This window comes from Perna viridis, chromosome 9 (assembly GCF_037379345.1).
Source record: "Perna viridis isolate PV_CMFRI_1.1 ecotype Kerala chromosome 9, ASM3737934v1, whole genome shotgun sequence".
NCBI lineage: Eukaryota > Metazoa > Mollusca > Bivalvia > Mytilida > Mytilidae > Perna > Perna viridis.
The window spans coordinates 29,426,885-29,454,725 of NC_142453.1; the positions used below are offsets into that span (position 1 = coordinate 29,426,885).

Consider the following 27,841-nt stretch of genomic DNA (forward strand, 5'->3'; position numbering starts at 1 on the left):
AAAAACAAAAACAAACAAACAAACAAATAAAACAAACAAAAAAACAACAACAACAAGAACACTTAGTGATTGTTTGTGATTGTAAGCATAAGTTCGTGAAGATATTTGGAACGATTTTGATTCAAAAATATTCATTTTAATTCATCGAAACACACTCAATAGGATCTTTGTGGCCTTTTAATCGATAAGGTATATGTATGTATAACACAAAAAGCTAGTTGCATTGTTAATATGTTCCCGTTGCTGAATGCACTTTTTAGTTCAAGCCATCATAATTAAATTTCCTGGAATAGTTAAAACAATGTTTTTGCCGGATAAATGGCGCCACAGAACTGAAAATCTATGTTTGTTTAACTTTTATACGACTGTTTTATTTCCTTACTCTGTGATATGATTCAAACAATTACCAATTATTTATATGACGGAAATACTACATCCCGGAAAAAAAAATTGGAATTTTAAACAAATGGTGGATGCATTGAAAATTTGAAGTTTGGTATGTTATGATATCTTATTATTTTACAAACTACTGTTTGATACCCTTTGAATACTCTGATAGAACTAAACAGTGCTTTATTTTGGGTTCCTAAATCGAAATTGTTGGTTATAACTACTTCATTTACGCAACTGTAAGTTTTAAACCATAAACTTCCTGCGTATTTTGTTCTATTGCAGCTGTCGGGAGGTTAATACTTGAAACACATGTACAGCTGACCAATTTTTGCTCAGGACTTCGAGGTTAATTAACCCTGATGTCTCGAAGTCAACTTATTAGTCGTAAAACTAATTGACAAACTCCCCTTACTCCAATCCCATTGTACCTTGGATGACTCGAACTCGGGTTAATCGAAACCTCGGATAACTCGAGGTAATCAATCAGTCTCCTCGACAGGACTTCGGGGTTAATTAACCCTGATGTCTCGAAGTCAAATAGTCGGAACAATGATTGTTTATTACAAACCATGCCGGAAGTGTGTGCTTTAACAACAATTAGCTTGGCTTTTAACATTAATATTTGTTGACCCTTTTTGGATTAATTTGTGTATTTAATTAATTTAAAATTGCTCGTGTATTAAAAAGAAACAATTATTTTAAATTACACGTCGGCATTAACACTAACAGTGATATCAGATATTATGATATTGTGATATAATTTAAAAGCAAAATACAGATGAGTTGTAATAGTATCTGACCTATCAATGAAACAATAAACAGACGATAGTAAAGTCATGTAGTGTATTTCAACGACTACATTCGTTTCGCTAGTGCATTTGAAATCTTATCTTAACAACGTATAGCACATGGTTTGACGATATCCTGATTGGGAGTCAAACAAAGCAGCATGTTATGAACTATGACGTTTTCGATGCATAAAAAAATATTAAAAAAAATTCACTAACACATTCGGTGCCGTTCAGTATTTCAAATATGGTATACAACATACAAAAAAAAAATTCCTCCGATGTGAAACGCAAGACATTACGAAGTACCGTGTAAAGTAAAGTATATGTACATGTACAACCACAACGAATGATGTAAATGCAGAAACAAGTATTGACCAAACTACTGGTATTTCCGGTTTATACTCGACCTCGGATTACTCGAACCTCGGATTCCTGGAATATTTTTGATGGTACCTTCGATTTCGACTTAACGAGGTTCCACTCTATTTATATGGTGGGCATATGTGTATCTTGCAAAAAGAAAAAAAAGCCTTATCACGCTCTCAATAAAGTATGAATTTTGGATGGTAAAATCAAATTATTGACAAAAATATATGACATGCACATTGACTTTTCATTCCGTATTGTCTACTTTCATTTCATCTGTGGCAACATCCCGTCAGAACTTGAGATTTTAGCTACTATATTATGCCAGAACTGTTCTCCATACTCAGTTAACATACCGACTCAATACATTATACATTGTTATTACTAAAGCAAAATAGTACACCTAGATACTGGTATGTAGTAGATTCTTCATGCTTTTTAAAAATATTTTCCAAATCATCTTCCAAATATACTGCAGAAAATGTTTCCAAAATGCTGGAATTTTAGTCGACAACATATTTGTCCACTGTGGTGGTTACGTTTTTTTTAACAAACGGTCGGCATTCCATGGGAACAAATTGTACTTCTCTACTCCCTGACTTTACTTTCACCAGTAGCAGCACCCTCTCTGCACCTGCCCATGAGTTTTCATATCACAAATAATACGCTATTCCAGAGCTTACTGTTACTACGTAGATTTTTTGTACCGCGATAGACTTCTTACAATTAGTTTCTTGAACAGGGTAACATTGCTTAAAGATTCATATTATCACTACACAATTATATCATGAACTCTTGGGTCGTTACGGTAGATTCAGCTGCACCATTAGAACTTATTTTGTACAATGAATCTGTCATTGCGTATCGGTGCACCTGGTCCATGCTCTCAGTTCTGTGTGGAGTCCGGGTTGCTCATGTAGTTTTGTTACTTTGTACGTATTATTTTGGTCAGTTTTTATGTTCTTTGTTGTGTGCCTGTGTGTTTTCTGTTTACCATGTCTGGTCTCTTCCTTGGAAAGTATGTTTTTATTTCCGCTAGAATTTTGGTTCGATTGATTACTCTATTCAAAACAAGTAAATAAAAATACGATTGCAGTCTATTGATTCATTGAAATTGTAGTCATCTGAAGGTTCTGCGGCTTCTGAGCTAGTTTCTAAATTCCAGTTGAATTTTTTTTAGTTCTGTATTTGCACTCCGCTTTTTCCTAATTTCTATTTTATCTCTATCTGAACTCATCTGGAATTTAATTTTCCATTATATTTTCATATGGAATATCAATTTTTCTACGTTTATTTTCAAGAAATATATCAGTTTCACTTAAGCAGGACTAGATATTTTTGTGTTTGTAGCACATTTGAAAGAGTAATCAAGGGAACTAATGTTTATTGAAATTGATTTATTTAGATACATTGGTTTACGACAATTGTGGTTGTTAGATTGTTTGGTTGCGAAAATTCCCTCTTTCTGTCATTTTTATTATTTTTACAAGATGGTGATAAAGTATCACTATCATATATCTGTGTTTAAAAATTTACATTTTTCCATTAGAAGTAAATGATTTCTATTTAATGAAATTTAATAATATTTTTACAACTTTTTGCTATAACGTATTGCTGTTGACAATACATGTTTTATTTCTAGCATTAATGGCATGTAGCCTTGTATTTATATCATTACTTTTTGTCAACCTGGCTGCCAACCCTATTTATGAGCTTGTTTCTCATTCATTGCCTACTTTTGACTTTTTATGAGCAACTCTGTGGGTGTTTCTAGAAAAGCAGAGGACGCTTACTCTAGCGGTGCACCTGGTCTATGCTCCCATTGTTTAGTGGAGTCCGAGTTGCTCCTTTGCTTTTGTTAGTTTGTATGTATGATTTTAGTTACTTTATGATCTTTTTTGTGTATGTCTGTTTTCATTGTCTGGTCTTTGTCCCTGGATTACATTATTTGAATTACTGCTATAACCTTGGTAGCCATGATTACTCTTTGATATAACAGAATGGTGACTTATCTATAGGTCACTATGAAAAGTTTCAAAGATGTTGTAAATATCTGAACAAGTAAGACACATATACGCCAAAGTTTACGAAAGATCACCATCAAATACTTTACTAAGAATGTGGGAAAAAAACATTGACCTGGAACATCATGTATGTCATAAAGGTTATATTTGATTTTCACTATCAGGTATTAGATTTATTTTCAATAATATTTCTATAGTGACAATGTGGTTTGATTCTATTTCAATAGGTGCTATGTTTAGTGCCGGTTTGTTATCACTTTTGGATTATCATCAATTGTCTTTTCTTGTGATAAGGATACAATAAAGTAAAAGTAGTTTAGCTCATTACATTTTAGGATTTGACTACTTCCACATCAGAAATTTTGTGATTGCCTGATTTGTTGTGTTAAGGCAGGGGGTAGGGATATGGGAGGTTTCGTAGTAGAAAAGGTTGGTAAGATAGAATAAATTCGAAAAGAGAAGACATTGCACAAGAATTAAATGTAGCAATATGATTTTTTTATGTAGAGGAAGACTGAGTTTTTCATATGCTAACGAGACAATGACTATGGCTTTATTATTGTGTGGGTGAGTATTTATGTAAGGTGGGATAAATAAAAATAATGTTAGAGAAAGAATGCTAATCCCGGGCTCATATTTTCCTTTAAGTTATTTGCTAGACTTAAGACCATTTAACCGCAAATTATTAGTTATGTTTTTTATAAGCTTCATACATGTAATAATTGTCCGATGTAAGCTACAGGTTTTTAACTACGTGGATTTGTGGGGAATGAATCTTGTGATCTGTTGTATCGTTGCTTTTCACCGCTGAGAACACAAACAGTAGTGCCACAGCGACACTCCTTATGCCAATAATGACAGAACTAGTAGGAACCATTTATACAGACTGTGTAAATACTTTACTCTCGCCGTGTACATATCTAACATTTCCATCTATTGTAGTCCATTCTTTTCCTATGATAAAATAAATTTTGATTTTTTCGACGGTAAGGACGTTTAAAACCTCAAACAACTCAGTTTATATATGAAGAACCTGTATGTTAACTATGGGGAACATCTCTCTTTCCTCGACTCAATATTTAATGCTTTTTAAAAGTAACTTGGCAGAGCAGTAGTTATACTGTATTTTAATCTTTATTGTAGGCAGTTTATTTCGGAAAACATCCTCTATATTTGATGATCTCCACAGTGGTATCTTGTTCATTTGCATTTTGGTTACCGTTTCCAAATTCCATTGTTTTCTCCAACGGTTGTTATATAAATTCCAGACTATGTAAGGTTTAAAACATGTAGTTTTGTGTAAGTATTACATAAGTCATGTCAAATGTTAATGCGCTATTAGAACGATGCTTATTTTACTGCCTGATGGAACGTAATTTTAGATTATTATATACAAAGACTTCAATGTATCCATTTTTGGAATTTTCAATTATGTTTTACAATTTTAAAACAGAGAAAGTTACAAGTGTATGTTAATTTCCTCCCAACGATTTAAACGTACTTTTAAAAGGATATTATTAACAAAGTTATTTTGTGAACGTTTTTTTTTTTTTTGTTGTTGTTGTTTCACTGGGATATGATAAATAATATGTGTTCAATGTGATCATTGATGCACGCGTTAAATTATAAAAGATAGTATTTTTGTCCGATATAATAATGACATTATTAACGCTACGAATTTAAAAATTATTTTCGATTTCTTTCACTTTCCATATCTACTTATATTAAGTCTACTATACTTTCGTTAGTACATAAAAAGTCAACACATGGACGGGTTGTGTTATTACTTCCTTTATTTCGTGACCTGCGTTTGATAAAAAGTCGCACCCTTATCACGGTTTTGAAACAGTATAACTCTATTATGTATACTTAAATTTCACAATTTTATAATGTAGTTTGAATCTCAAGAAGTTCTTTTTTATTGGACCATTTGTTACTTTGTCTTTAGAGCTTCATTATTTCATTATTTCAGCTAGACTCTTATATGATTATTCTTGCAATGTGACGGATAAAAGCATGCTTGCTTACCCTTCTATGGCAGCTAAGTACGTTGTCTGTGTGCAGGTCTGTTTTGAGGAACCTTGTTTAGTAATGAATTTTAAAACTGAGTTTGAACTGTTGGAATGGCATGGTTCTAGATACATTGACCAAGGAAGTCTACTTCGCCCAGATTTAAACAGTATGATCAAAACGAAGTAATTGTTACCAGTATAACGGTGTCTCAATTCAGAAGTTACACATATACAGTATTACAATGCATATCTTTAATAGCCCTATGTTTATATGACAATTAATTGTAAATTTGTGTAAGAAACAGGTAAAATGGGAAAAATCAGAAACATATATGTCAAAACCCACTGTGTCAAAACCACACCAATCTGACAATATAATTGCACGCAAGGATGCTTTCTGTATTTAAAAAAAAAACAAAAACAAAAAACAAAAAACAAAAAAAAAAAACAAAAAACAAAAAACAAAAACAAAAAACAAAAAAATAAAAACTCTGCATCCAATAGAATGTTTGAAAAAAAAATGAAATATTTGACAGAGATATCTGTCCTTGAAAAGTTTATTTCAGTGCATTTCAATGCATTATAACGCTATTTACCAAAGTCATATGGATGATACGGAAAATCGTGTCTTCCTTTATTCATGTTGTGCTAATAGTTAAAGTTAACCTTAAAAAAATAGTTTGTTTTGTCATACCATGATTCTTACAGACACTGTTACTTTCTTAATACGGTACCTTCATACCTTTAAGTTACTTCTCTATATAATTCAGTTTTGAATTAATATGTTCTTATAATTTGATAGTTATATATTTAAAACATTAGGATTAAAGAATAATAATAAAAAAATATATAAAAAATAATTGAAAGTGTAAAATGAAATATATAATTGCAGACACTACACGATGCGAGGACATCATTTGTATTTGTTTTAAATATATTTATTTTTTTTTAAACCATCGACTTCGAATGAAATATGGGAATATAGTACACGGGGCTTGATCACATAGATTGCCATCTAAACCGTCTGATTTCAGAAGGGTTTTGCAAATAATCAGTATTATTCTTTGTTTATTTCTATATAATGCCAGTTATAGAACTAAATCAAACAAACAAAACATAAAACAAAATAACAATAACAACAAAAACAAACAAAAAATCAAAAGAAACCTAAAATAAAAAAGAAAAGAGAAATAAAAAACAACGAAAAAAAAATAATAAAAAAAGACACACATGTGAAGTTAGTAACGTTGACGTATTGCCAATTAAACTGTCGAATTATTTGTTCTCTTTATAATCGCGAACAATTAAACCGGTTTGACAGTACGTGACATGCTATTGTAATGCTCTAATACTGTTACGACAATTATGTCTACTTTCTAATTCTATTTTATACATATAAATACAGGTCTGGTAAACGACAAAACAATTTTCTTTTAAGACTTAAAATGATTTATTGAAGTTAGTGATCTTAGGAAATAGTCATTGATTGTTTAAACGGTAGAATAACTCAAACAATAATGACCCAAAGACTATAACATTCATAATATCAAATAAACTTAAGTACTTAAGTACAATTCTAATAATCATTGGCTTTTTACAAAGAATACCGAAAGTAAACACTGCATTTTCTTATTGTGTCAAACACATAACAAAACTTCCTTAACTACCAGTTTAGATTGACAAGAACAAGCTCGTATAAATTAGAGGTTATAAAGTTAATGTTTGCAAAACCAAAAAGCAATATCCAAAGATGTAATTTTCCTAAAATGTTTATCTATTATAAAGGAATATTCAAAGTAAATAATTCACCCTTGGTAGTTTCCATATCTTACAATCATTAATAGAAATACGCATTCCAGTGATTTCCAGTTTGGTCTATATAATCAACCAAAAGTTTCGAGCATATTTATTTGGTCATAGCAAAAACATTGATTTGAATTCACTCGTAAATTTACTGGGTACCGTCATAACCTTATCAGAGTGCAGAATGAATAGAGCACATTTCCTGAGAGTAATACTAGTGATGAAAATATGAAAAGTAAAAATGTTAATTGAATATTTGTGCTGCAGCCCTTTCGAAAATGCATTCTGAAATAAACAAAAAAGTACATACAGTTTGGTATTTTTGCCACTGCTACTTTTATAGGAATTTCCAAAAAGCAACACATTTTGATTTGTTTTATTATTAGTTTTCCTTATGTTTACTTAGATAAAGATATTCCTATTCGTTTGAAATGTTTCTGATGAGAAATTACTTCTTACTCTTTATAGAGAGCCTTTACTGAGGCAACCAATCAGAACAGAATAACGGTTGAGTTGAACTAAGTGAGGTATGTTTTACCTACTTTGTTGGAGTGAAACACTGACTACATTAATATAACTTTTGGATAGGAACCTTACTGTATGGGCAATATCACAGTAGTTATTGAAGTTCGGTTAAATGGTTCGGAAATTATACGAAAGTGGTGCTAATGAATTTAGATACTTAAATTCCATATGCTGGAGCAGCCGAAATGTTACCACATAGGAAAAGATACTTTGCCATGTCGTTGCATTTTTCAGACAGATAAAAGAGTAGTTAAGGGAACCAAGATTCTAGCGGAAAACAAAAAGATATAATCCAAGAACAAAGACCAGACATGGAAACAAGAAACGCACGACAAAGAGCATAAAATAACCAAAAAATTACGTATATAGCAACAAATGAGCAACTCGGAATCCCCCCTCCCCCCAAAAAAAAAAAGTAAGCATAGACCAGGTGCACCGGAAAGTCTAGCGAGTTCCTCTTAACAATTCAAGTCTTGATTCGACGAAAGACCTAAGGAAAACTATAACATGTTGAACAAATCTGTTTTCATGGTGCAGATGCATATACCATAACGATCTATGATGACGACTATAAAACTTCTGTACTCATGACTTCAATCTTCCTTGTGTTTCTATGGCCACGATTTTGTATTTTTGTCTTTATATTTCACTATGACTTTTTAATTTTAACTTCTTTGGTTTTCGGCGGATTTTCCATCGTGTTGCTTTCTCGGACAAGCATTCGTACTTACTCGTATTTACGAATTTAAAATGTGGACTGCATACAATCATAGAATTGTCACATATTTGTTTCCTGTTAGTTTCAATAAAACATTAAATTACAAAGGAAATTATTCACCTATTACTTATGCTGTATTTCCGGTTGTGCTTTATTGATTTTTACAACGAAACAATCATGAATCCTGTATTTAAAATATAATGTCTGAAAAATTCCCAACGGTGTTAGAACTGTCAAATTTGCGATTCTCGTACCGCTGTGACATCTATGGCAACACCGCCGGCACAAAGTCCAGCGCCCTAGACCACTCGGCCAGCTAGACTATATAAAAAATAGTTCATTTCAGATGTTATTGTGTAGGATAAAGAATCAAATTAATGATGCATGTCACAACAAATCAATATTATACAAACGTCTCAGAAAGTGACGACTCTTTTCGCTACACTGTTCCATCGGATCAAATTGATACAGGAAAGATATGTAAACGTATAGAAATTCCCAACGATGTTAGAACTGTCAAATTTACGATGCAAATTTTTGGTCGTTCCCTCCGCGGCACTCGAACTCGTACCGCTGTGACAAATATGGCAACACCGCCTGCACTACGTCCAGCGCCCTAGACCACTCGGCCAGCTAGGCTATATTAAAATATAGCTTTCGCTGAACGGGTGATTCCTCCTCGTAGGATTAATCTAGAACTGTAACTTAGTACACGATGTATGGTAGTACGGGACAGTTCATCTAGGTGTTATTATGTAGGATAGAGGATCAAATTAATGATGCATGTCACAACAAATCAATATTAAACAACGTCTCAGAATGTGACGACTCTATTCTCTACACTGCTCCATCGAATCAAATTGAGGAGGAATCACCCGGCCAGCGAAAGCTATATTTTTATATAGCCTAGCTGGCCGAGTGGTCTAGGGCGCTGGACTTAGTTCAGGCGGTGTTGCCATAGATGTCACAGCGGTACGAGTTCGAGTCCTGCGGAGGGAACGACAAAAATTTGCTTCGCAAATTTGACAGTTCAAACATCGTTGGGAATTTTTCAGACCCTTCTATAAGTTTACGTTATCTTCCCTGTATCAATTTGATCCGATGAAGCAGTGTAGAGAATAGAGTCGTCACATTCTGAGACGTTGTATATATATATATATATATCAAGTCATTACATAATGTGTATTAGCGCCACATGTCTAAGTCGTTACTTCGTTTTAGGTTCCGTTGGTTGATAGAAGCTTACGGTTTAAAAATGTTAAGTTGCTTAGTAGCTATCATAAGTCGTTCGTTTGATATTAGTGTGTTTTATTATTATTATCATAAAATCCTTGACGTTTTTGAAATTCAACATCTACAAATTTGTAACATGTGTTTTCCTATTTTCGAAATTATTTGAAAAAATGTGTTTTGAATTGAACATTTATAAATCATATTCATGTAACTTAATTTGAGATGAATACTGTAATCTGATTGGTTAAAATATTTTTTGTATATATCAATGGATGAAAAAATATTGACACGCCCCTATTCAGTTAAATTCAGGGCTACTTTTCTCATGTTTAAAGATAAAAATATGTTTTGAAATTAATTTATAAGAATTGGCAATAAAAAATATGCAGATGGAAAATGTATGTTATTTTTCAATAGACAAAATGTTTTATTATTGCCAATTCTTAAATTCAAAAAACCGCTTTTTCTGTATGTACCACAAATATATAACAACAAAATGATACTATATATATCATTTTGTTATTAATCATCATGTAGTCAGCGTTTTAAAACAAGTAGCATTTGTTCCCTTTAAACTACATACGTCTGTTTTACCTTGTTATATCAATAACTTAATGAAATGTGATATCGTCATAATACATAACAAATCAGATGTTATTTAATAAAACAATATCTTGCAAACATGGCAACATCAGCCTATGGAAGAGTCTTAAATAAATCAGATAAAACATAGAATTATCAATAACTTTTTTTATGTTGGTAAATTCTACACAATCTAGAAACAAACAAACAAACAAACAAAAAACAACAACAACAAGAAGAACACTTAGTGATTGTTTGTGATTGTAAGCACAAGTTCGTGAAGATATTTGGAACGATTTTGCTTTAAAAATATTCATTTTAATTCATCGAAACACACTCAATAGGATCTTTATGGCCTTTTGATTAATAAAGTATATTTATGTATAACACAAAAAGCTAGTTGCATTGTTGATATGTTCCCGTTGCTGAATGCACTTTTTTTATAATTCAAGCCATCATAATTAAATTTCCTGGAATAGTTAAAACAATGTTTTTGTCCGATAAATGGCGCCACAGAACTGAAAATCTGTGTTTTACTTTTATTCGACTGTTTTATTTCCTTACTCAGTGATATGATTCAAACAATTACCAATTATTTATATGACGGAAATAATATATAGCGGAAAAAAAATTGGAAAATTAAACAAATGGTGAATACATTGACAATTTGAAGTTTGGTATGTTATGATATCTTATTATTTTACAGACTACTGTTTGATACCCTTTGAATACTCTGGTAGAACTAAACAGTGCTTTATTTGGGTTCCTAAATCGAAATTGTTGGTTATAACTACTTCATTTATGCAATTTTATGTTTTGAACCATAAACTTCCTGAGTATTTTGTTCTATTGCAGCTGTCGGGAGGTTAATACTTGAAACACATGTACAGCTGACCAATTTTTGCTCAGGACTTCGAGGTTAATTCACCCTGATGTCTCGAAGTCAACTAATTAGTCGTAAAACTAATCGACAAACTCCCCTTACTCCAATACAATTGTACCTTGGATGACTCGAACTCGGGTTAATCGAAACCTCGGATAACTCGAGGTAATCAATCAGTCTTCTAGATGGACTACGAGATTGATTAACCCTGATGTCTCGAAGTCAACTAATTATTCGGAAAACTGATTGATTATTACACACCATGATCGAAGTGTGCTTTAACAAAATTAACTTGACTTTTAAAATTAATATTTGTTGACCTTTTTTTTGATTAATTTGTGTATTTAATTAATTTAAAATTGCTCGTTTATTATAAAGAAACGATTTTGTTCAATTACACGTCGGCATTAACACTAACAGTGATATCGGGTATTATGATATTTTGATATAATTTAAACACAAAATACAGATGAGTTGTAATAGTGTCTGACTTTTTAATGAAATATTAAACAGACGATAGTAAAGTCATGTAGTGTATTTCAACGACTACATTCGTTTCGCTAGTGAACTTGAAAATTTATCTTAACAGTGTATAGCACATGGTTTGATGATATTCCTGATTGGGATTCAAACAAAGCAGCATGTTATGCACTATGACGTTTTCGATGTAGAAAAAAATTTTAAAAAAAGAATTTCACTAACACATTCGGTGCCGTCCAGTATTTCAAACATGGTATACAACATACAAAAAAAATCTTCCGATATGAAACGCAAGACATAACGAAGTACCGTGTAAAGTAAAGTACATGTACAACCACAACGAATGATGTAAATGCAGAAACAATTATTGACCAAACTACGGGTATTTCCGGTTTATACTCGACCTTGGATTACTCGAACCTCGGATTCCCAGAACATTTTTGATGGTCCCTTCGACTTCGACTTAACGAGGTTCCACTCTATTTATATGGTTGGCATATGTGTATTTTGTAAAAAGAAAAAAGCCTTATCACGCTCTCAATAAAGTATAAATTTTAACTAATATAGCAAAAATAAATTGACATATTTAGGTACGTTACCTGAATACCTTCTGAATTAATAACATCGTATTAAGCTAGCACTATCAAATTTCTCAGTACTCATTATGTTTAATTTAGGATATTCGTTAGCAAACCCATAAGTATTGAAAATCAACTTATTACACAACAGAAATGTCTTTTACTGCATGTACAATAATCCTGATGGTACACGTTCATTGCCTGGGTAAGTATAAATAAATATTCAAATACAAATACTTGTAAATTATTAATTAATTTTCATTTGTTACGAGGATTATATATATTGTAAGGTTTTCTACCAATTTTACCACACAACTTTGATTTCCGGTTCTTTTAAATAAAAGAAACCCCGATACTGCAAACGTAGTTTATGAATTCGAAAATGGATGTTATTGTAATTAAAATAAAGTGACATTAATTTGATGGAACTGGCAAACTATTTTTTTAATTGGCAACAAAATGAATGTTAAACCTCAATCAAAATATAAGTATTCATATGTTGCTTTTTTTCGATTAGACGTGGAACTACGTTATTTCATTAATTGCTTATTGCGTATTACTGTTTCTATTATATATTATAATCTGAGAGAGAGAGAGAGAGAGAGAGAGAGAGAGAGAGAGAGAGAGAGAGAGAGTTGTCCTTGGCTTTGGCTTTTTATGCTTGGAAATATACATTAAAAAGCCAACCTAAATACTGATATGTTTATACCTTCAACCAAACTCATGTACAGTGCTGTGGCATTTATTGATTTATAGTTTGTGTTGCTTCTTTTAGTTTATTTTAATAATGTTTGATTTTTATCACGGCTATGTTTATTGGATGTTTCGGTATTACTAGTTTTGTAGCTAGAATCAATTTCTATCTACTTTTAAACAGCACAGGCATCCGCAACACAGCATAAACGTATACATGTATATGGGCGAGTAGGTGAAGATGTCACGCTTTATTGTCAGGATAACTCACATGTTGGTTCATCAAAATGGCAAGGACCACCTTCATTTTCCTTTTATACATATGGTACAGATATTTCAACTAGTATTCAGAATTATGACAAGCTGTCTTTAGTTGGAGACAGTAGTAGAGGGGAGTACAACCTACATATTAGAAATTACACTATAGACTTTGAAGGCGATTATCGATGTATTACATTTATTGATAATGTACCTCTCATCACCAGCTATGTTTTAGTAACCGCAGGTAAGCTAAAATTAACACTTAGATCTAGTGAGTATAAAGTCCTTCGGTCTAAAACGTTAAGCATTTTACAATAAAAGTAATTTCAGTAGAGCAATACTTGTTTAATACTCCTGATATTCTGGCATTTCAGTTATGCCCATTGCATATGTGTGTCATCATTTATCATGGTGACTTGGAGGCTTGATATCTTAACTATTTCAGAAAGACCTGCAGTAGTCAAAGCTAGAACACGTCCGATTTGCTACACATCATTGAAGAGACTGGCAAAAGTATCAATAAACGTAAAGAGTTACCAAATTCCGATTGTTCTATGGTCCGATAGTTCAGGCGGAAAGCTTGGCATTTGGAGCGTTAAAACTACAAGTGAAAGGGATATTTTTCGCTTGGAATCATATATCATACCTTTAGAGTTCAAACACTTTGGACCTTACTCTTTAAGGGTCAGAAACGATGCAGGAAGTCTAGGTATTACCTTAAGACTTCATGACAAAGGTAAGCTAGAGATATTCTGTTTAAAAGTTTTGATAGGTCAAAATATAGTCAACTTCTGTAACTATGAAAACAAAAAATTATAATCGTACGATTCTACTACCTTCTATCAATCGGTTTCTATCGATTCTAAGTTCGGTGTTTTCGTCACATATAAAATGTTTGCCTTGTAGCATACGTTTCATTTCGTGTTAACCAATTTTTTTTTCATTTTGCCTTTGATTTTGTTTAATCATATCTTTTGACTCATATCATGCCTGACTTATTGATTATCTCATTTTTAAGGTCCTTCAAGATTTGCTGAAACAAAAGTCACCCCCCAGGACCATATGTGCAATATGTCGTCTGAAATCAGATTCAGGTGCATAGTACAAAACGTGAATGACAGTGGTCATGGAATATTCTGGTATCACTACTATAAGAAAACTCTCCTACGTATATTGAGCGCTACGCCTGACGGAACAAGAAATGGATATCTGTTGACTATACCAAAATGTCATCATGAAGATATGGGACAATATAGGTGCTCAGGAAATAATATTGATTTACACAGGTCTGGGTGCGCTAGCGTATCCGTTAAAGGTACTAAATATGTTGGAATTTTTTTTAGGGCTTGCGATTGTGTTCTTGTTACTCCGATGTTTTCATGAGCTTAATATGATTTTCAATGTTATAGGCCAAGTTGATATTTAAAATATTTTTACTGTATTTACAAATAACAAATACAAAAAATAAAATATGTTCATTTGCTGTCCTATTATCACTTTTTGTTAAAACTCGTATATGGTTATCTTTAGATAGTTAAACCCACGTTTTTGGCGACAGCTGAAAGGCCTAAGATATATAACAATTTATTGACACAATAACTTAAATCAATGAATATCACATGAGTATTCAAAGGAAAGCTGTTGAGACTACATTATTTACACAAAGCACCATTACAAATTCATATTTCATTTTCAGACAAACATTTTAATTTCTTGTGGTATTTTGTAGGTCTTCCGATTATCACTAAATCAGCATATGCCTATAAAAGGCCATACATCATTCTGAGGGTTTTGTTTTATGCCGATCCTTCTATTACGAGCAATGTTTGGTATTACAATGACAACGAGAAGGAATATATTACGCAAGAGAGTTCTCATGTTTTTCAAGTTAACGAAACTAATGTTATTGTTACAACCCAAATGTACCAAAAGCAAATTTACGTAAATGGATTTCAAGTTCAACTAAAAGTTGACATTTCAAAATTTCCGTCTAAAGGCAAATTTATTTGTCATTTACGAAATGATTTCGGTGCCACTGAAACTTCTTTTGATGTGAAAAATTATCGAGTGAACATGAATTCTGTGTCGAATAATGACACCATGCATACACCACATGTCAACGTCACTGAAATTTATAATGAACCCTGTGGAAGAAATGATGTTGGTAAGATACTGTTTTAGTTTATTACTAATTTAGTTTAACACTATTATATATGTGTTGATAATGTAGAGTCATCTAATGGATTTAGTATTATTAAAACGAACATTTAAGTTAATATCAACAAAGAATTTTTCTTAAAAGTTATTCAACTGTCAGAAGGAGAAAAAATATACATAAATATCGATATTTTGTACAAATGCCCATAAACTGTTTACTGAAATTAGATATTTTAAATTTGTTTTATTATTTCCTTCCCAAATTAAGTCTTCTTGATGCCAATCTCAAAAATGAAATTTAATTTGTGAGTGTGTGTGTGTGTTTTTTTTTGTTTTTTTTTTTGTTCTTGTTTTTTTTTTTTTGTTGGCATGTTTGTTGTTTCAAATTAAACTATTTCAAGTTCCTAGGATATAATTTATATCTATTTTACTCATTGGCGGTTTCGTTTCAGGTAACAAAAGAATTGCATTTTACATGTACGCAGCTCTAGGTTTGGTTGTAACGCTGGTATGTGTTACGATTGTATTGACTGTATTCAAATTTTGTAGTAAAACATATAGGATAAATAAAGAACACAATCGTAAAGGTATGTATGTTTTATTACATTTCGATTTAGTTAATAATGGATGGCCATTTGATGTAAAATGGGTGTTGACCTGATTGATTGTTACAGAAAGCCCTTATAAAATAACACAAAGGTTTCAATCAGTCATTCGTGATTTCTCTGTACCTGGAAAGCATCATGGCGGATGTCTTGCAAGAAGCAAGCTCATCCTATCACATATGAGTTAAGCCTAGTTGTTACTAAGGTTAGTGTTTACTTACCATCATTGAATATAATAGTAATTTAATTTGAGAAAAGCTTTCTGATTGGATTAAAAAATTTGTCAATTTCTTATAGAAAGTATGTAATGTGACTATGGCGTTATCAACATTTTTGATGATATACTCAATTCTGATATTAGAATTTAATTGACTGTCACTCTATTCGGTCGATTTAAAATAACCTCAATGAAATAAGATCTAGTGTCTACGACCATCTCACATTGAAAGCACAGGTTCTCGTCTGATCACCGAGGTCAAGCAACGTCGAGCCCGGTTAGTACTTGTTTTGTAAATGATTTTTACATTTGATAAGCCATTTAATAATTCTTGTACGCCTAAAATAAAAAGAAATGTGTCTAAAGTAAAACATTTCACGTATTGCTACATTACATTTACAAAGAACTTAATTTAAAATTTTAGATTTACAAGCGCAAAGAAGCAGTTGTATAGAAACAAACAGGTACAAACTCTATCTTTGTTTTTTTTATATTACAACGTTTATGTTCTTACCAATATAACATCACATGCAATTTGAATATATCATTTGAATGTTTGAAACGTTTTGTAATTTTTGATCAAATGTCTTTGCATTGTACATAATTTATTTCAATTAGTTTCAAGTTATTTTAACGGGAAATACAAAAATATTTACAAAACAGTCATTTCTAAACTAAAACATCAAATAATTGATATATAAAAATGTTATCCTTTAAAGGTTCAGACCTGGTATGGTTTCTAATGTGTCCGAAGTTCAAGATCACAAAAAACAATTGACGACGGTACCGGTATTTGTTCATGAAGAAGATTACTCTGCCATCGACGATTCAATATTAAGTTCTTCATCCAGCATCAAACATTCTGATGTTGGATCTCGCTATGAAACAATTGAATATGAATATGAAGGTCTTCAGCAAAGCAACTTAGAACCGTGGCCAATCGAAATGAATTCATACACAGCAATAGGGAATGATGAAGTCTACAGTACAAAATATGCCACAAGCATGATTAAATCATCAAGCGCTCCAATACAGACTTGTTATATGGCAAAGACTAATTGTAACAGTGACGTCTTGTTTGCGTCTAGAAACAACGCTATCAAATATAAAGGTTCTCGAAATAGAAAAACCATTTAAGCGGAAGTATAACTATAACCGATAGGTTTGAATAACGATTGGGTTAAAGTGTATGTGTCCTGTGTATTTTGTAATTATCATAGTGCACAAGTTTTGACTCTAGGTATGGTATAATCTAATCATGGAGTGTAAATCCATTGTTGGTTGTATAGTCCCTTTTTTAATATATATATTTTTTTAAATATTTTATCTTATTAATTTTGATTTTAAAAGATCATCCTAACATTTGCAACAAAATTGTTACAATCTTCCCAGTGATGTTGTTCACATAACTAATCCGTAGATAAACATGACTTATTTCAAAGGGACTATGCTGATCAGACATCATTTTATGTTCGTTATATTGTGTCTATAGATCGTCCCTGTTTCCAGTTTCAACAATAGGTGTTGTGCTTGTCATTGACGCTTTGGTCATTTTTATGCCGATATTGCTATCTTACAATAGGTAAGTGTCTCTGTTAGTCCCCGTTTTGTGTAGAATTTCTTTGAATTGAATCACTCAGAAGTGATCTAAGGTTGTCATTTTGACTTGTGGTATACAAGGTAGAAAAATCAAAAGTTAATAAATATTATAAAAGCTAAAGATACAAGAAGAAAGCTAATTATATAGGTCTTTTGAATACATGAGTAAACACGTTTTAAAAGGAGTGTACTTGTGTATTTAACCGACCTATCAACTGAAACCTGTAATAACGACCTTCCCTCACTCTCGTGCCTGTATTTTCTTGTTGAAGTTAATGCAATATATCATGCCATATGTATTATCTGTCATTCATGATTTCACTTTTATAATTTATTATATCAAAGCTTATTGCATTAGGCAATATTATTTAATAGCAAATGTTTACATCCTTGTTTACGCCCGTCAATGGAGTGTGATACGCAAGCAATAATATGCAAATTTTCGTTCAATGTCAATATCTCAATATCTTACGGGTGCAATGACACCATCAAAAGTATAGGAAACCTTACAAGCCAATATAACAATAGCATAAATGTGATGAATTTATTTGACAAAAATCCAAGACGGGAAAAGATCATGGCCATTGCCATTATAAGTCACCTAAGTTACATGATATCTCCGTAGATGGACTCCTTTCTTTCAAAACTCTTGTACTTCATCACATTAGAACCAAACTTTATTCTATACCTCTCACTCTATTACACTCCCTTTATAAACAAGTCTTGACACTCCTGTTTCTGACCTCACCTCATCATTATAAAGAAAGGCTTGTTGCCATCATTTTAGAAATTGGTTTTCAAGGACTCTGTAAACCAGTTTGTGTGAAAAGTCAAGATGAGGAAAAACGATCATTTCTTCCAATACGGTGTGTCAACAATGGTATAGCTGCAATTAATTTGGCTAACGTCCTCCATCAGAAAAACGTTACCAACAAAGACAAACCCATACCAATTATTTCATATTTCTATATTTCGCCCATTGCATCAAAACTTGTGTATTATAAAAGGCTATTGCAGAACCTCGAGGTTGAGGACTTCAAGGCTAAACCACCTGACTGTTCTTGCAAAATCTCTCCATTCAAATATGGTCCTTCCGTTCACGTCGTTACGGGAGATTTAACCATCATCGAAAATGAATGTTTTAGTAATATCTTTTCTACAGGTCCAAAGTACCGTGTACCGCGCTCCATAAATTGGAATTATAACTTTAAATTCTTATGTATGTCGTGGATGACTATGCAAGAAAATAGATAAAACGAGAAAGACATTTATTTTCTGTCAGAGTGGTTAAAAGCCGTGAGGTCTTTAATTTTGAAATGAATGAAAGTTTTATATAGGTCAATGAGTGCCAGGGCTACATTAGTTTTCAAAGACCCCGTCGTAGCAAAAACATTGTTTTTGTCTGAAAAAAACGTTTTACATGCAATGTTTATCATCAGAGGTAGACGTAGAAAATAATAGCAGTGATATGTCCTATACTGCTATCACACTCTCCAAAGAAGAGATTGTGGAAAACCATAAATCTGTGTTATCCTCTTTTGGTCTCTCTACCAAGGAAGATAATTGTGATTTACCGTCTATGTACTGGGTTCCTAAACTCGACAAGAATCCATACAAGAAACGTTTCATAGCTGGATCTGCAAAATATACCACCAAACTTCTTTCAAACCTTTCAACTTCTATCCTCGCAACTGTCAAAACTGTCAATAACTGGTATTAATTCAATGTGGATCTTGAAAAATCCGAAAGATCCTTTTGAGACAATTAGTTCAAGACTATTATCTGAATATAATAGCATTTTAACATATGATTTTTCAACACTGTATACTATTCCCCATACTCAGTTACAATCCCGACTTAAACACATTTTACATCGTTGTTATGTTTTCCAAAAACGATGGTACACCTGGATACAAATATATATTTCTTGATAGAGATTCATCATACTTTATAAGGAATAATTCCAAATAATCTTCCAAATATACAGAGATGCTTATAAAATGCTGGAATTTAACATATTTTTCCAGTGCGGTGGACGTGTTTTTCAACAAACCGGCGGCATTCCAATGGAAAAAAATTGTGTCTCTTTACTTGCTGACATATTCCTGTACTCTTATGAGGCTGACTTTATAGCTGAAATAGCTATGTAGATGACGTATTATCTTTAAACAATCCTACTTTTGGGGATTTGATACATCGCATCTACCCAAAACCTGAGATAAAAGATACTACAGACACTGCGAAGTTAGCCTCATATCTTGACATACACATAGAAATTGATAGTAAAGGAAAACTATTGACCAAACTTTACGTCAAACGTGATAACGTTTCATTCAAAATTGTCAACTTTCCTTTCATCTGTAGCAACATCCCTTCAGTACCTACGTATGGAGTGTTCATTTCAAAACTCATACGTTATGCCAGAGCTTGCCGAAACTACGCAGACGTTTTGTATCGCGCTAGAACTCTAACAAATAGGATTCTGGAACAGGGTTATATTGCTACAAGATTGGAGTGATCACTATAGAAGTTATATGGTCGTCATCATGTACTCGTGGATCGTTATGGTGTATCCATCTGCACCATGAAAACTGATTTATTCAACGGGTCATAGTTTTCCTTTCCTAGTTTCTCTACCCCGAACTTGACTTTTTATGAGCAACTCGGCGGGTGTTTCAAGAAAAAAACAGAGAACGCTTACACTATCGGTGCATCTGGTCCCAGGTATAAGTGGAGTTCCGGTTGCTCATTTGCTTTTGTTACGTTGAATGTATGGTTTTAGTTACCTTATGTTCTTTTCTTGTGCATGTCTGTTTTCCATGTTTGGGTTTTGTTCCTAGGTTACATTCTTTCGATTACTGCAGTTATCTTGGTTTTCTTGATTACTCTTTGATATACTAATAGTTATTAGAGACATCTTTTTTAAAACCATAAGCAAACTTTATTGATTTTAATGGCATATCTATGTATATATGCGTAAGTGATCCTTTTACTTTCGGGATAATGTGTTGATTTACTGTTTTTTTTTTTTGGCACTTATGACTTAAAGTTAAATGCACATAGTTTTATGGATTCTGGTGTTTTTTTCAGGAATAAATATGATTGTTTTGCATTATATATAAAACGCTTAGTTACCTATAAAATCAAGGAATTGTTGTTAATAATAATGTCGGGACCATTTGTCTTCTTAATGTCAAGTCGTTTATTTCTGTTATAGGGAATACGTTTCAAGCTACATGTAGTGTCATTACACATACATGGCATAAGAAAATCTTAATCTAGAACCTAGAATCTAGACAAAATGCAAGCAATCTTTTTCTAATTTCATAAAGCAACGATTTTTTAGTTTTAATTTTCCAAAACTTGGCGTAACATCATTAAGCACAACAACTTGTTTTGATGACGTTACAATGAAATTCAAAACATTTTTGAATTAACAACTTACATGTGGGGATATCAGTATTCACAAAAACGGGTCATAAGTATGTTAAACAGTGCATCTCAAGGACAGACATGTGTCATGTGCCAATATGAACAAATAAATAAAATATAGCTTGGGTTAATTACACATTATATAGCGAATACACACACGCTTTAATTCATTCAAAAAATTATTTTGAAACCACAGCAAAATATATGATCTTCATATTATATGTCTAGTTTAACATAACATTTCCGAAAAGCAACAAGGATTTTATAATCCTATGAAAAATTTCAAAATCTCCATTGACAATTATCTTACGAAATAAACGTGTAGATGGACTGTATTGATATAATACTAAAATGACTTTAAAAGGACTTCTCATAAAGGTAAATTAGAATATCAGTCACGACAATATCATGCTTAACGGAGCATAAAATAGAAAGTTGATTGATTGAAACATTGAAAACTATAAAACCATAAAGTCATTATCCAAAACTACCAAAACGACTTATTGTTCTTCGTAAAATGGAGCTATATTGTAATTGAACAATGTATCGGATATTTACATGGAAACTATTCTTGATAGTTAACATAATAGTCGCTAAAGGTATGTTTTTTTTATTTGTGACAGAAGATACTATCAATTGTTTGGATGTTTAGATTGTATGCTTTAATGTAACGATGCGAATTCTTCAGTAAACAATAAGAATGATAGGTTAATTCGTAATAAAGAAAATTTATATATATATGAATGCATGTTTTTTTTATACGTGCTTAATTTATGTTTTAGATTGTAACTTATAACTTGTGGAATGTTCAGTACGGTCAAACATGTACGCATTATTTCCCCGTACAAAGTGTGGTATATGGTTGAACATCTAACAGAAATTAATCTCCGGTCTAAAGAGTTATAAATTATAAAAATTTGAATTTGAATTTAAGAAAAGATATAAGTGTGTAAATGACACTTAAATAAAACAACAAACCTAGATTTTCGATGTAAATTCTTCCCTTAAAACAAACTAATTGGAATGAATAATTATTTATTTTATAATGAAGATCCGCATAACTTAATATAAAAGTAGCATTTTTGTAGTGAATTACAAAATATAGAATTTGCGTTCATTCTAACAATTGAAGTTTTTACACATACCATTTTAAGACTTGTTTAGATTATTTGAGCTATTTATATTCATCGTTACATAAAATCAACCTAAATTTGCCTAGTTTAACTATTTAACTTCATTTGTCAATTTTATGTTCATTATGGTCGTAATCATAAACTCGTGGATTGTTATGGTGTATGCATTTGCACCATGAAAACTGATTTATTAAACGGGACATAGTTTTCCTTTACCCGTTGGTCTACCCCGGACTTGACTTTTTATGAGCAATTCGGCGGGTGTTTCTAGAAAAGCAGAAGATGCTACCGGTGCACCTGGTCCATGCTCCCAGTTTTTAGTGGAGTCCGAGTTGCTCATTTGCTTTTGTTACTTTGTATGTATGATTTTAGTTACTTGATGTTCTTTATTGTGTATGTCTGTTTTCCATGTCTGGTCTTTGTCCCTGGATTGCATTCTTTTGATTACCGCTATAACCTTGGTTCCTTTGATTACTCTTTCAATATGATGGCATACAGCAATTGCATTTTCGTCATAATCTTTGATTATTGTTGTAATATCACAATATTGGTCATCGATATTTTGGGCAAGGCTTACTTCTACAACGGATTTAGACGTTTCATGCCAATAGTTTTGTGCAGTTGTACATTGATTCAGTGGTGTTTGTTGTTTCATGGGACCAACAGTCAAATGCTCGTAAATCTAAGTAAAGGAGTTTCTCTATCAAATGACTAAAATGCTTTTATTGTTCGAATTATATTACAATGGAAATATCATTCCCTGACCTTTGCAAACTTAAGTTGTGTTTTTTCTGAACTGTGAGTACATAATTTGGGACGTTACGATAAGAGTTATCGTTCCTAGCGATATCGGGGAAGATATCGGTTTTTCAGTGCTCAGCAATATATTTGTTTCAAGGAGGTTTAAAGAAAACAATGATCACATAGAGAAATAGCACAATAAAGAAGAAAGAAAACAGGTTTATAATAAAGCATACTCTCATATAAGACGTGTGTTCAACAATATTTTTGATTGTTTATTTGTTGAAATAAAATCTTGTTATAATCCTGTGAAATCTATCAAACATGGATTCTAAAAAACGATTCCTTGTTTTGAAGGAATACCAACTGAATTCATATAAATAACAAAAAAAAAAAATGAGACTAGCCATGCGCTATTTTGAAATGCATCAAATGACTAAACAGTATTAATATAAAATATAGGTAAGGCATATTATGGTGAGAGGGAAAGACAGGGAATAATAATGACAATACAAAATACGGAAAAATGTGATATTTAAAAACGTCACAAACAAAAAATTACTCTTTTGAAAAAAAAATGCAATGGAAGGAAATCGATGGCTGCCAGGCCGACAAAATAAGGGACTTTTTTTATGCAAAGATCTAGAAAAGTTGCCGTAAGAATAAGACGACAGATGCTAAGTATGAAAAACAGATGATTCAAGTATCTCGTGGTCTGTTGGGCGCCGCATTGTAGAATTGGGATACATTGCTTGTCAACTCAAATAATGTCAAAAACTCAGAAGTCTGCCACTACAACTAGCCAATTGTTTTGAGGATAGATATTGATTTAGTAGCATTTTGAAGATAACATATCGTAGTTTTAATTTTATGAATTCGGGGTACATGGGAAAACAACATTAGAAATAGGAACGAAAAGTTTCGACATGAACACAAAAAAAAAAGCTTTAGGTAAGCTTAATTAAACTTATTTTCTATATTTTTATAGTAGTGTCGTCTCCGTAAAGTGTCACTGTGAAATATTTTTCTGTTCGTCTTCATCAACATCGTCATCAGATCGTGTGCATCGATATGTTATATGTCCCAATGTTTGCTGACTAAAATATATATTATTTATATCCTCTTTTTGCCCCCTCCCGTTTTTTATAAACCGTTGTCAGGCGGGAATTTTTGTATTTAAATGAAGTCCACGCTTAATAAAAACATTCTAGTTAATATGTACATACATGCAGACATCAAAAAATACCTGAGCAAATGATGAGCCAATTATCTATGCTGAATATCCCTTCAATCACAGTAAAGGCTCTAAAAACAGGGAACGGGAAATAGGACAAACACTGGAATTGAGGGCATTATATACTTGCAAAGTGTCAATTGCAGTAGAAGAGAATCTCAGAGGGTCAGTCGACAGGAAACTCTTTTCAGATATCTACCTTCGTCTGGATAAACAAATAAGTTGACCATTTTGACACAAGTTTCCAACTATTAGATTATGGCAGAAATATAAAGAAATGTGTGTATATGCACGCATAAAATGTGTTTGAATTAGAGTTTTTGTGCTCCCGGACTCCCTTAGGGGATTCTGTTAATCTGCCTCTGTGAAGCCTAAAGTTACTCGCCCTCTCGTTCTTCTATCCTGCATCCACCCTTTCTTAAGTATCTCAACTAAAATTATCCTAGACAATTCATATCATTTCATTTTTATCTGTGTTTCGTTCATCTATTAACCTTTTTAAAACCGATTAAAAAAACCATGAATGACAAAAAAAAATAATCATAGAACGAAAAAAATATTTTTGTAAATAAAAATCGTTGGCTACTCATACTTTTCTTATTTCTTCATTACAAAATATTAAATATATATGTATGTATATTTGATACACATTTGTATATCTCATTCACGCCAAAAGTCCGTATGTTAAAACAATAATATGTGAAAAAAGATAGGCATAAAGGTAAAAAAAGAAAAATGGTGGAATGCATTAAAAAAAAAATACAATACTTGTGTAAGATTACTAGATCGTTTAAAAAATATTAAAATCGATTTATTAACTTTGGATAGTTCAAAGCCAAATTTATGAGTTTTTGTTGCATTCAAGTAAGAAAATTGTGGGTACACATTTGTTGGGTTTATTTTCTGTTTTGTGTATTTGTTTTAGGTGGTGGTTGTGGGATATTTTGAGCAATACTTAATCACAGAAAAGGTAATGGCAAATGTTTCACCTAGATTACCCCATGTAACTTAAACATAGCATCGTAACCGGTATTGATCCAAGCATTTTGAATCCAAGGATCTTATTTTTCACAAAACTACTGATATGACTGAAAAAATAATCATGTCTTTCATTACATCATAATGTTTGATATCGATAAAATACAAGGTGAGTTGAATAAATAACAAACTATTTCGCTATATAGTATTTTAACCAGCCTCTACGTTTACTACATAATTTTACTAGGATGTAACATGCATGAAATAATTTGAGTGGTTATGACAAATTCTGGTCAAGTTTTCACATCTTCTCATGGCAATGCACCTTTTATTTCTAGTGTTGACTCTGTTAAGTAAACCACACGTACACTGGATATACATCTGGGAACACATAAAAATAACAGTTTCTGGATGTTTGTAAAACATAAATTTATGTAAACGATTATATAGTCTAGTTTTGAAGGACCATTACTTTAACCTTTTATGGTATCAAAACCACCTGAACTACAAACGAAGTACGTTAGTAACAAATAATTCTGTGTCATCATATGGTTATCACCAATAATCAAAGTTACCTTCACTTAGATATTGGAATAACAGATATACTAAACAATGAATTACCCATCATGCCTCTTTTTATATTTTGTAGCTATTGATGTTGCCGTTATAACCGACCCCATTATTTTTTCACAGACAGTTGAAATTATGTGTAAAGTTGATATGGAACCATTAGTTAACATGACAATACTTTCTTGGTATTACAAAAAGAACAGTCAAATTACGGAACTTTGCAAAAATGAGAAGTGTCATAGAAATGGGAAGTATGACATAAAAGAAGAATATAATGCATTCTACAATCTTTCAGTCCACAATTTTAGTGTATCGGACGTTAATATCGAGTATGGCTGCAGAGCTGAAATAATAAATGACACGGTACACGCATCCGATGAGACTTATTTTCTTCACCTGGACGACAAAAAGTTCGTATGTAAGCATTTTTTATATTAGCATAAAATTCAAGCATTTAAGTTAGAAAACTTTTACACTGAAGGACAGTTAAAAATGGGAAATCTTCTCTTTGTCAATATTGTTTTTTTAAAGATTTATATACATTAAAGAAACTTAAAGACTGGATTTATGTTTTGGTTGAAGATGCATTGTTGTCCCCGGATTTTATAGGTATAAGTCACAACCTTCAAAATGAATCCAAGCATTTTCATAAAATAGGAGATGTGGTATGATTGAACATGAGACAGTCACCCACCAAAAGTCAACGAACAATTAAATTTCTATATGCCACCACATGGTCATCAATGATTGGCAAAATCCATGCCATAAAGCACGCTGTATAAGTAAAAATAAAAAAAATGAATTTCATTATCTTGCGACGTTTCAAACGTAACATTAGTTACAGGAATGTTGCCGCCCTTTTCGAATAAAAAATGTAGTTATTACTTTAAACGTTGTTTCTCTTTTGTAATTTGTGTTGCACTGAAACATAAACCGTGCATGGACAAAAACTTTGATATTAAGATTTGACTTATCGGTTGAAAATGCTCGACACAATCCGTTATTTTCCCCTTCTTCATATCAGTTTTAGTTCGTCAATGCACCATTATTTGTGTGTTGATCGACTACTGTTGATTTCTTTTTGTTGCTGATATGGTGGAATACATTACCTAGACTTTATTGATTTTTAAATGTTGATAGACATCCCAAAAGACGAGGATATAACAACTTATGTTGGCAGAAATAATGCAAAGTTGGACATTTCGATTGTATTTCAAATGGTTTTTCCTGTAGCCGTCTGTGAGATAGAATATTCGGTAAATATTGAAAATTACTTCAATGCTAACACACGCATTTAATTAGGTTTGCAATAATTGTTGCATTACGCATTGAAACCTCTAAAAATGTGGTAAAGAGTGCAAATGTGTTTTAATGGTTTGAAAAATGGTCCATAGAGAATATATATTTCAAACATTTCAACAGAAAAAAAAATTCATACACTCCACTGATTACAGAATATCTTTGACTTTTATATTTACCATGGTCAAACGCATACAACTTCAGCAAAGTGCATTTAATTGTTAGAAAATATATCATTTCTTTACGATTTTAGCATTTGTTTAATTACACAATTCAATCTATTTAGAAAAGAAATCTTACAGACCACGTATTGACCACCATATGGCAGAATGAATTATTTTATTCTGAATATTTGAGACTGCATCGAGTGCCTATTGATAACACCAATGCTACAGTTTCTATAACATGCCATTTCGGATCGACAGAAAAGATTGTACTGCAAAAAACGTTACTGACAGATTCTACTGAACGTAAATATATCTATTGCAGAGACGCTTACTTTTCATAGTTAAAAGGGATAAAAACAATAAAAAA

General features: G+C 32.0%; 1 protein-coding gene across 5 annotated transcripts; it reads left to right on the forward strand.

Annotated features, from left to right (window-relative positions):
• Positions 1–27,264, forward strand: LOC148607685 (uncharacterized). Of its 5 annotated transcripts, XM_088544527.1 has the most exons (15): positions 1–496; positions 4,082–4,141; positions 4,718–7,916; positions 11,303–11,495; positions 12,488–12,593; positions 13,266–13,586; positions 13,788–14,078; positions 14,361–14,657; positions 15,072–15,506; positions 15,952–16,086; positions 16,746–16,785; positions 17,041–21,951; positions 25,386–25,430; positions 26,088–26,426; positions 27,149–27,264. In XM_088544527.1, the coding sequence occupies exons 5-12, from the start codon at positions 12,542–12,544 to the stop codon at positions 17,456–17,458; spliced, it is 1,989 nt and encodes a 662-aa protein (XP_088400653.1). In that variant the 5' UTR covers positions 1–496; positions 4,082–4,141; positions 4,718–7,916; positions 11,303–11,495; positions 12,488–12,541; the 3' UTR covers positions 17,459–21,951; positions 25,386–25,430; positions 26,088–26,426; positions 27,149–27,264. The 5 variants fall into 5 exon arrangements, with proteins under 5 accessions (XP_088400653.1, XP_088400658.1, XP_088400654.1 ...); XM_088544532.1 differs by having other exon boundaries at positions 11,303–12,593; positions 26,132–26,426; XM_088544528.1 differs by lacking the exon at positions 11,303–11,495.
• Positions 27,265–27,841: the final 577 nt, after the last annotated feature.

What these genes read in the sequence shown, in the direction of transcription:
- LOC148607685 (XM_088544532.1), top strand. Translation starts at nt 12,542, where the DNA reads ATGTCTTTTACTGCATGTACAATAATCCTGATGGTACACGTTCATTGC. An exon ending in CGCTAGCGTATCCGTTAAAG is followed by an intron (nt 14,658 to 15,071) that starts GTACTAAATATG and finishes GGTATTTTGTAG; the next exon opens with GTCTTCCGATTATCACTAAA. An exon ending in CTGTGGAAGAAATGATGTTG is followed by an intron (nt 15,507 to 15,951) that starts GTAAGATACTGT and finishes GTTTCGTTTCAG; the next exon opens with GTAACAAAAGAATTGCATTT.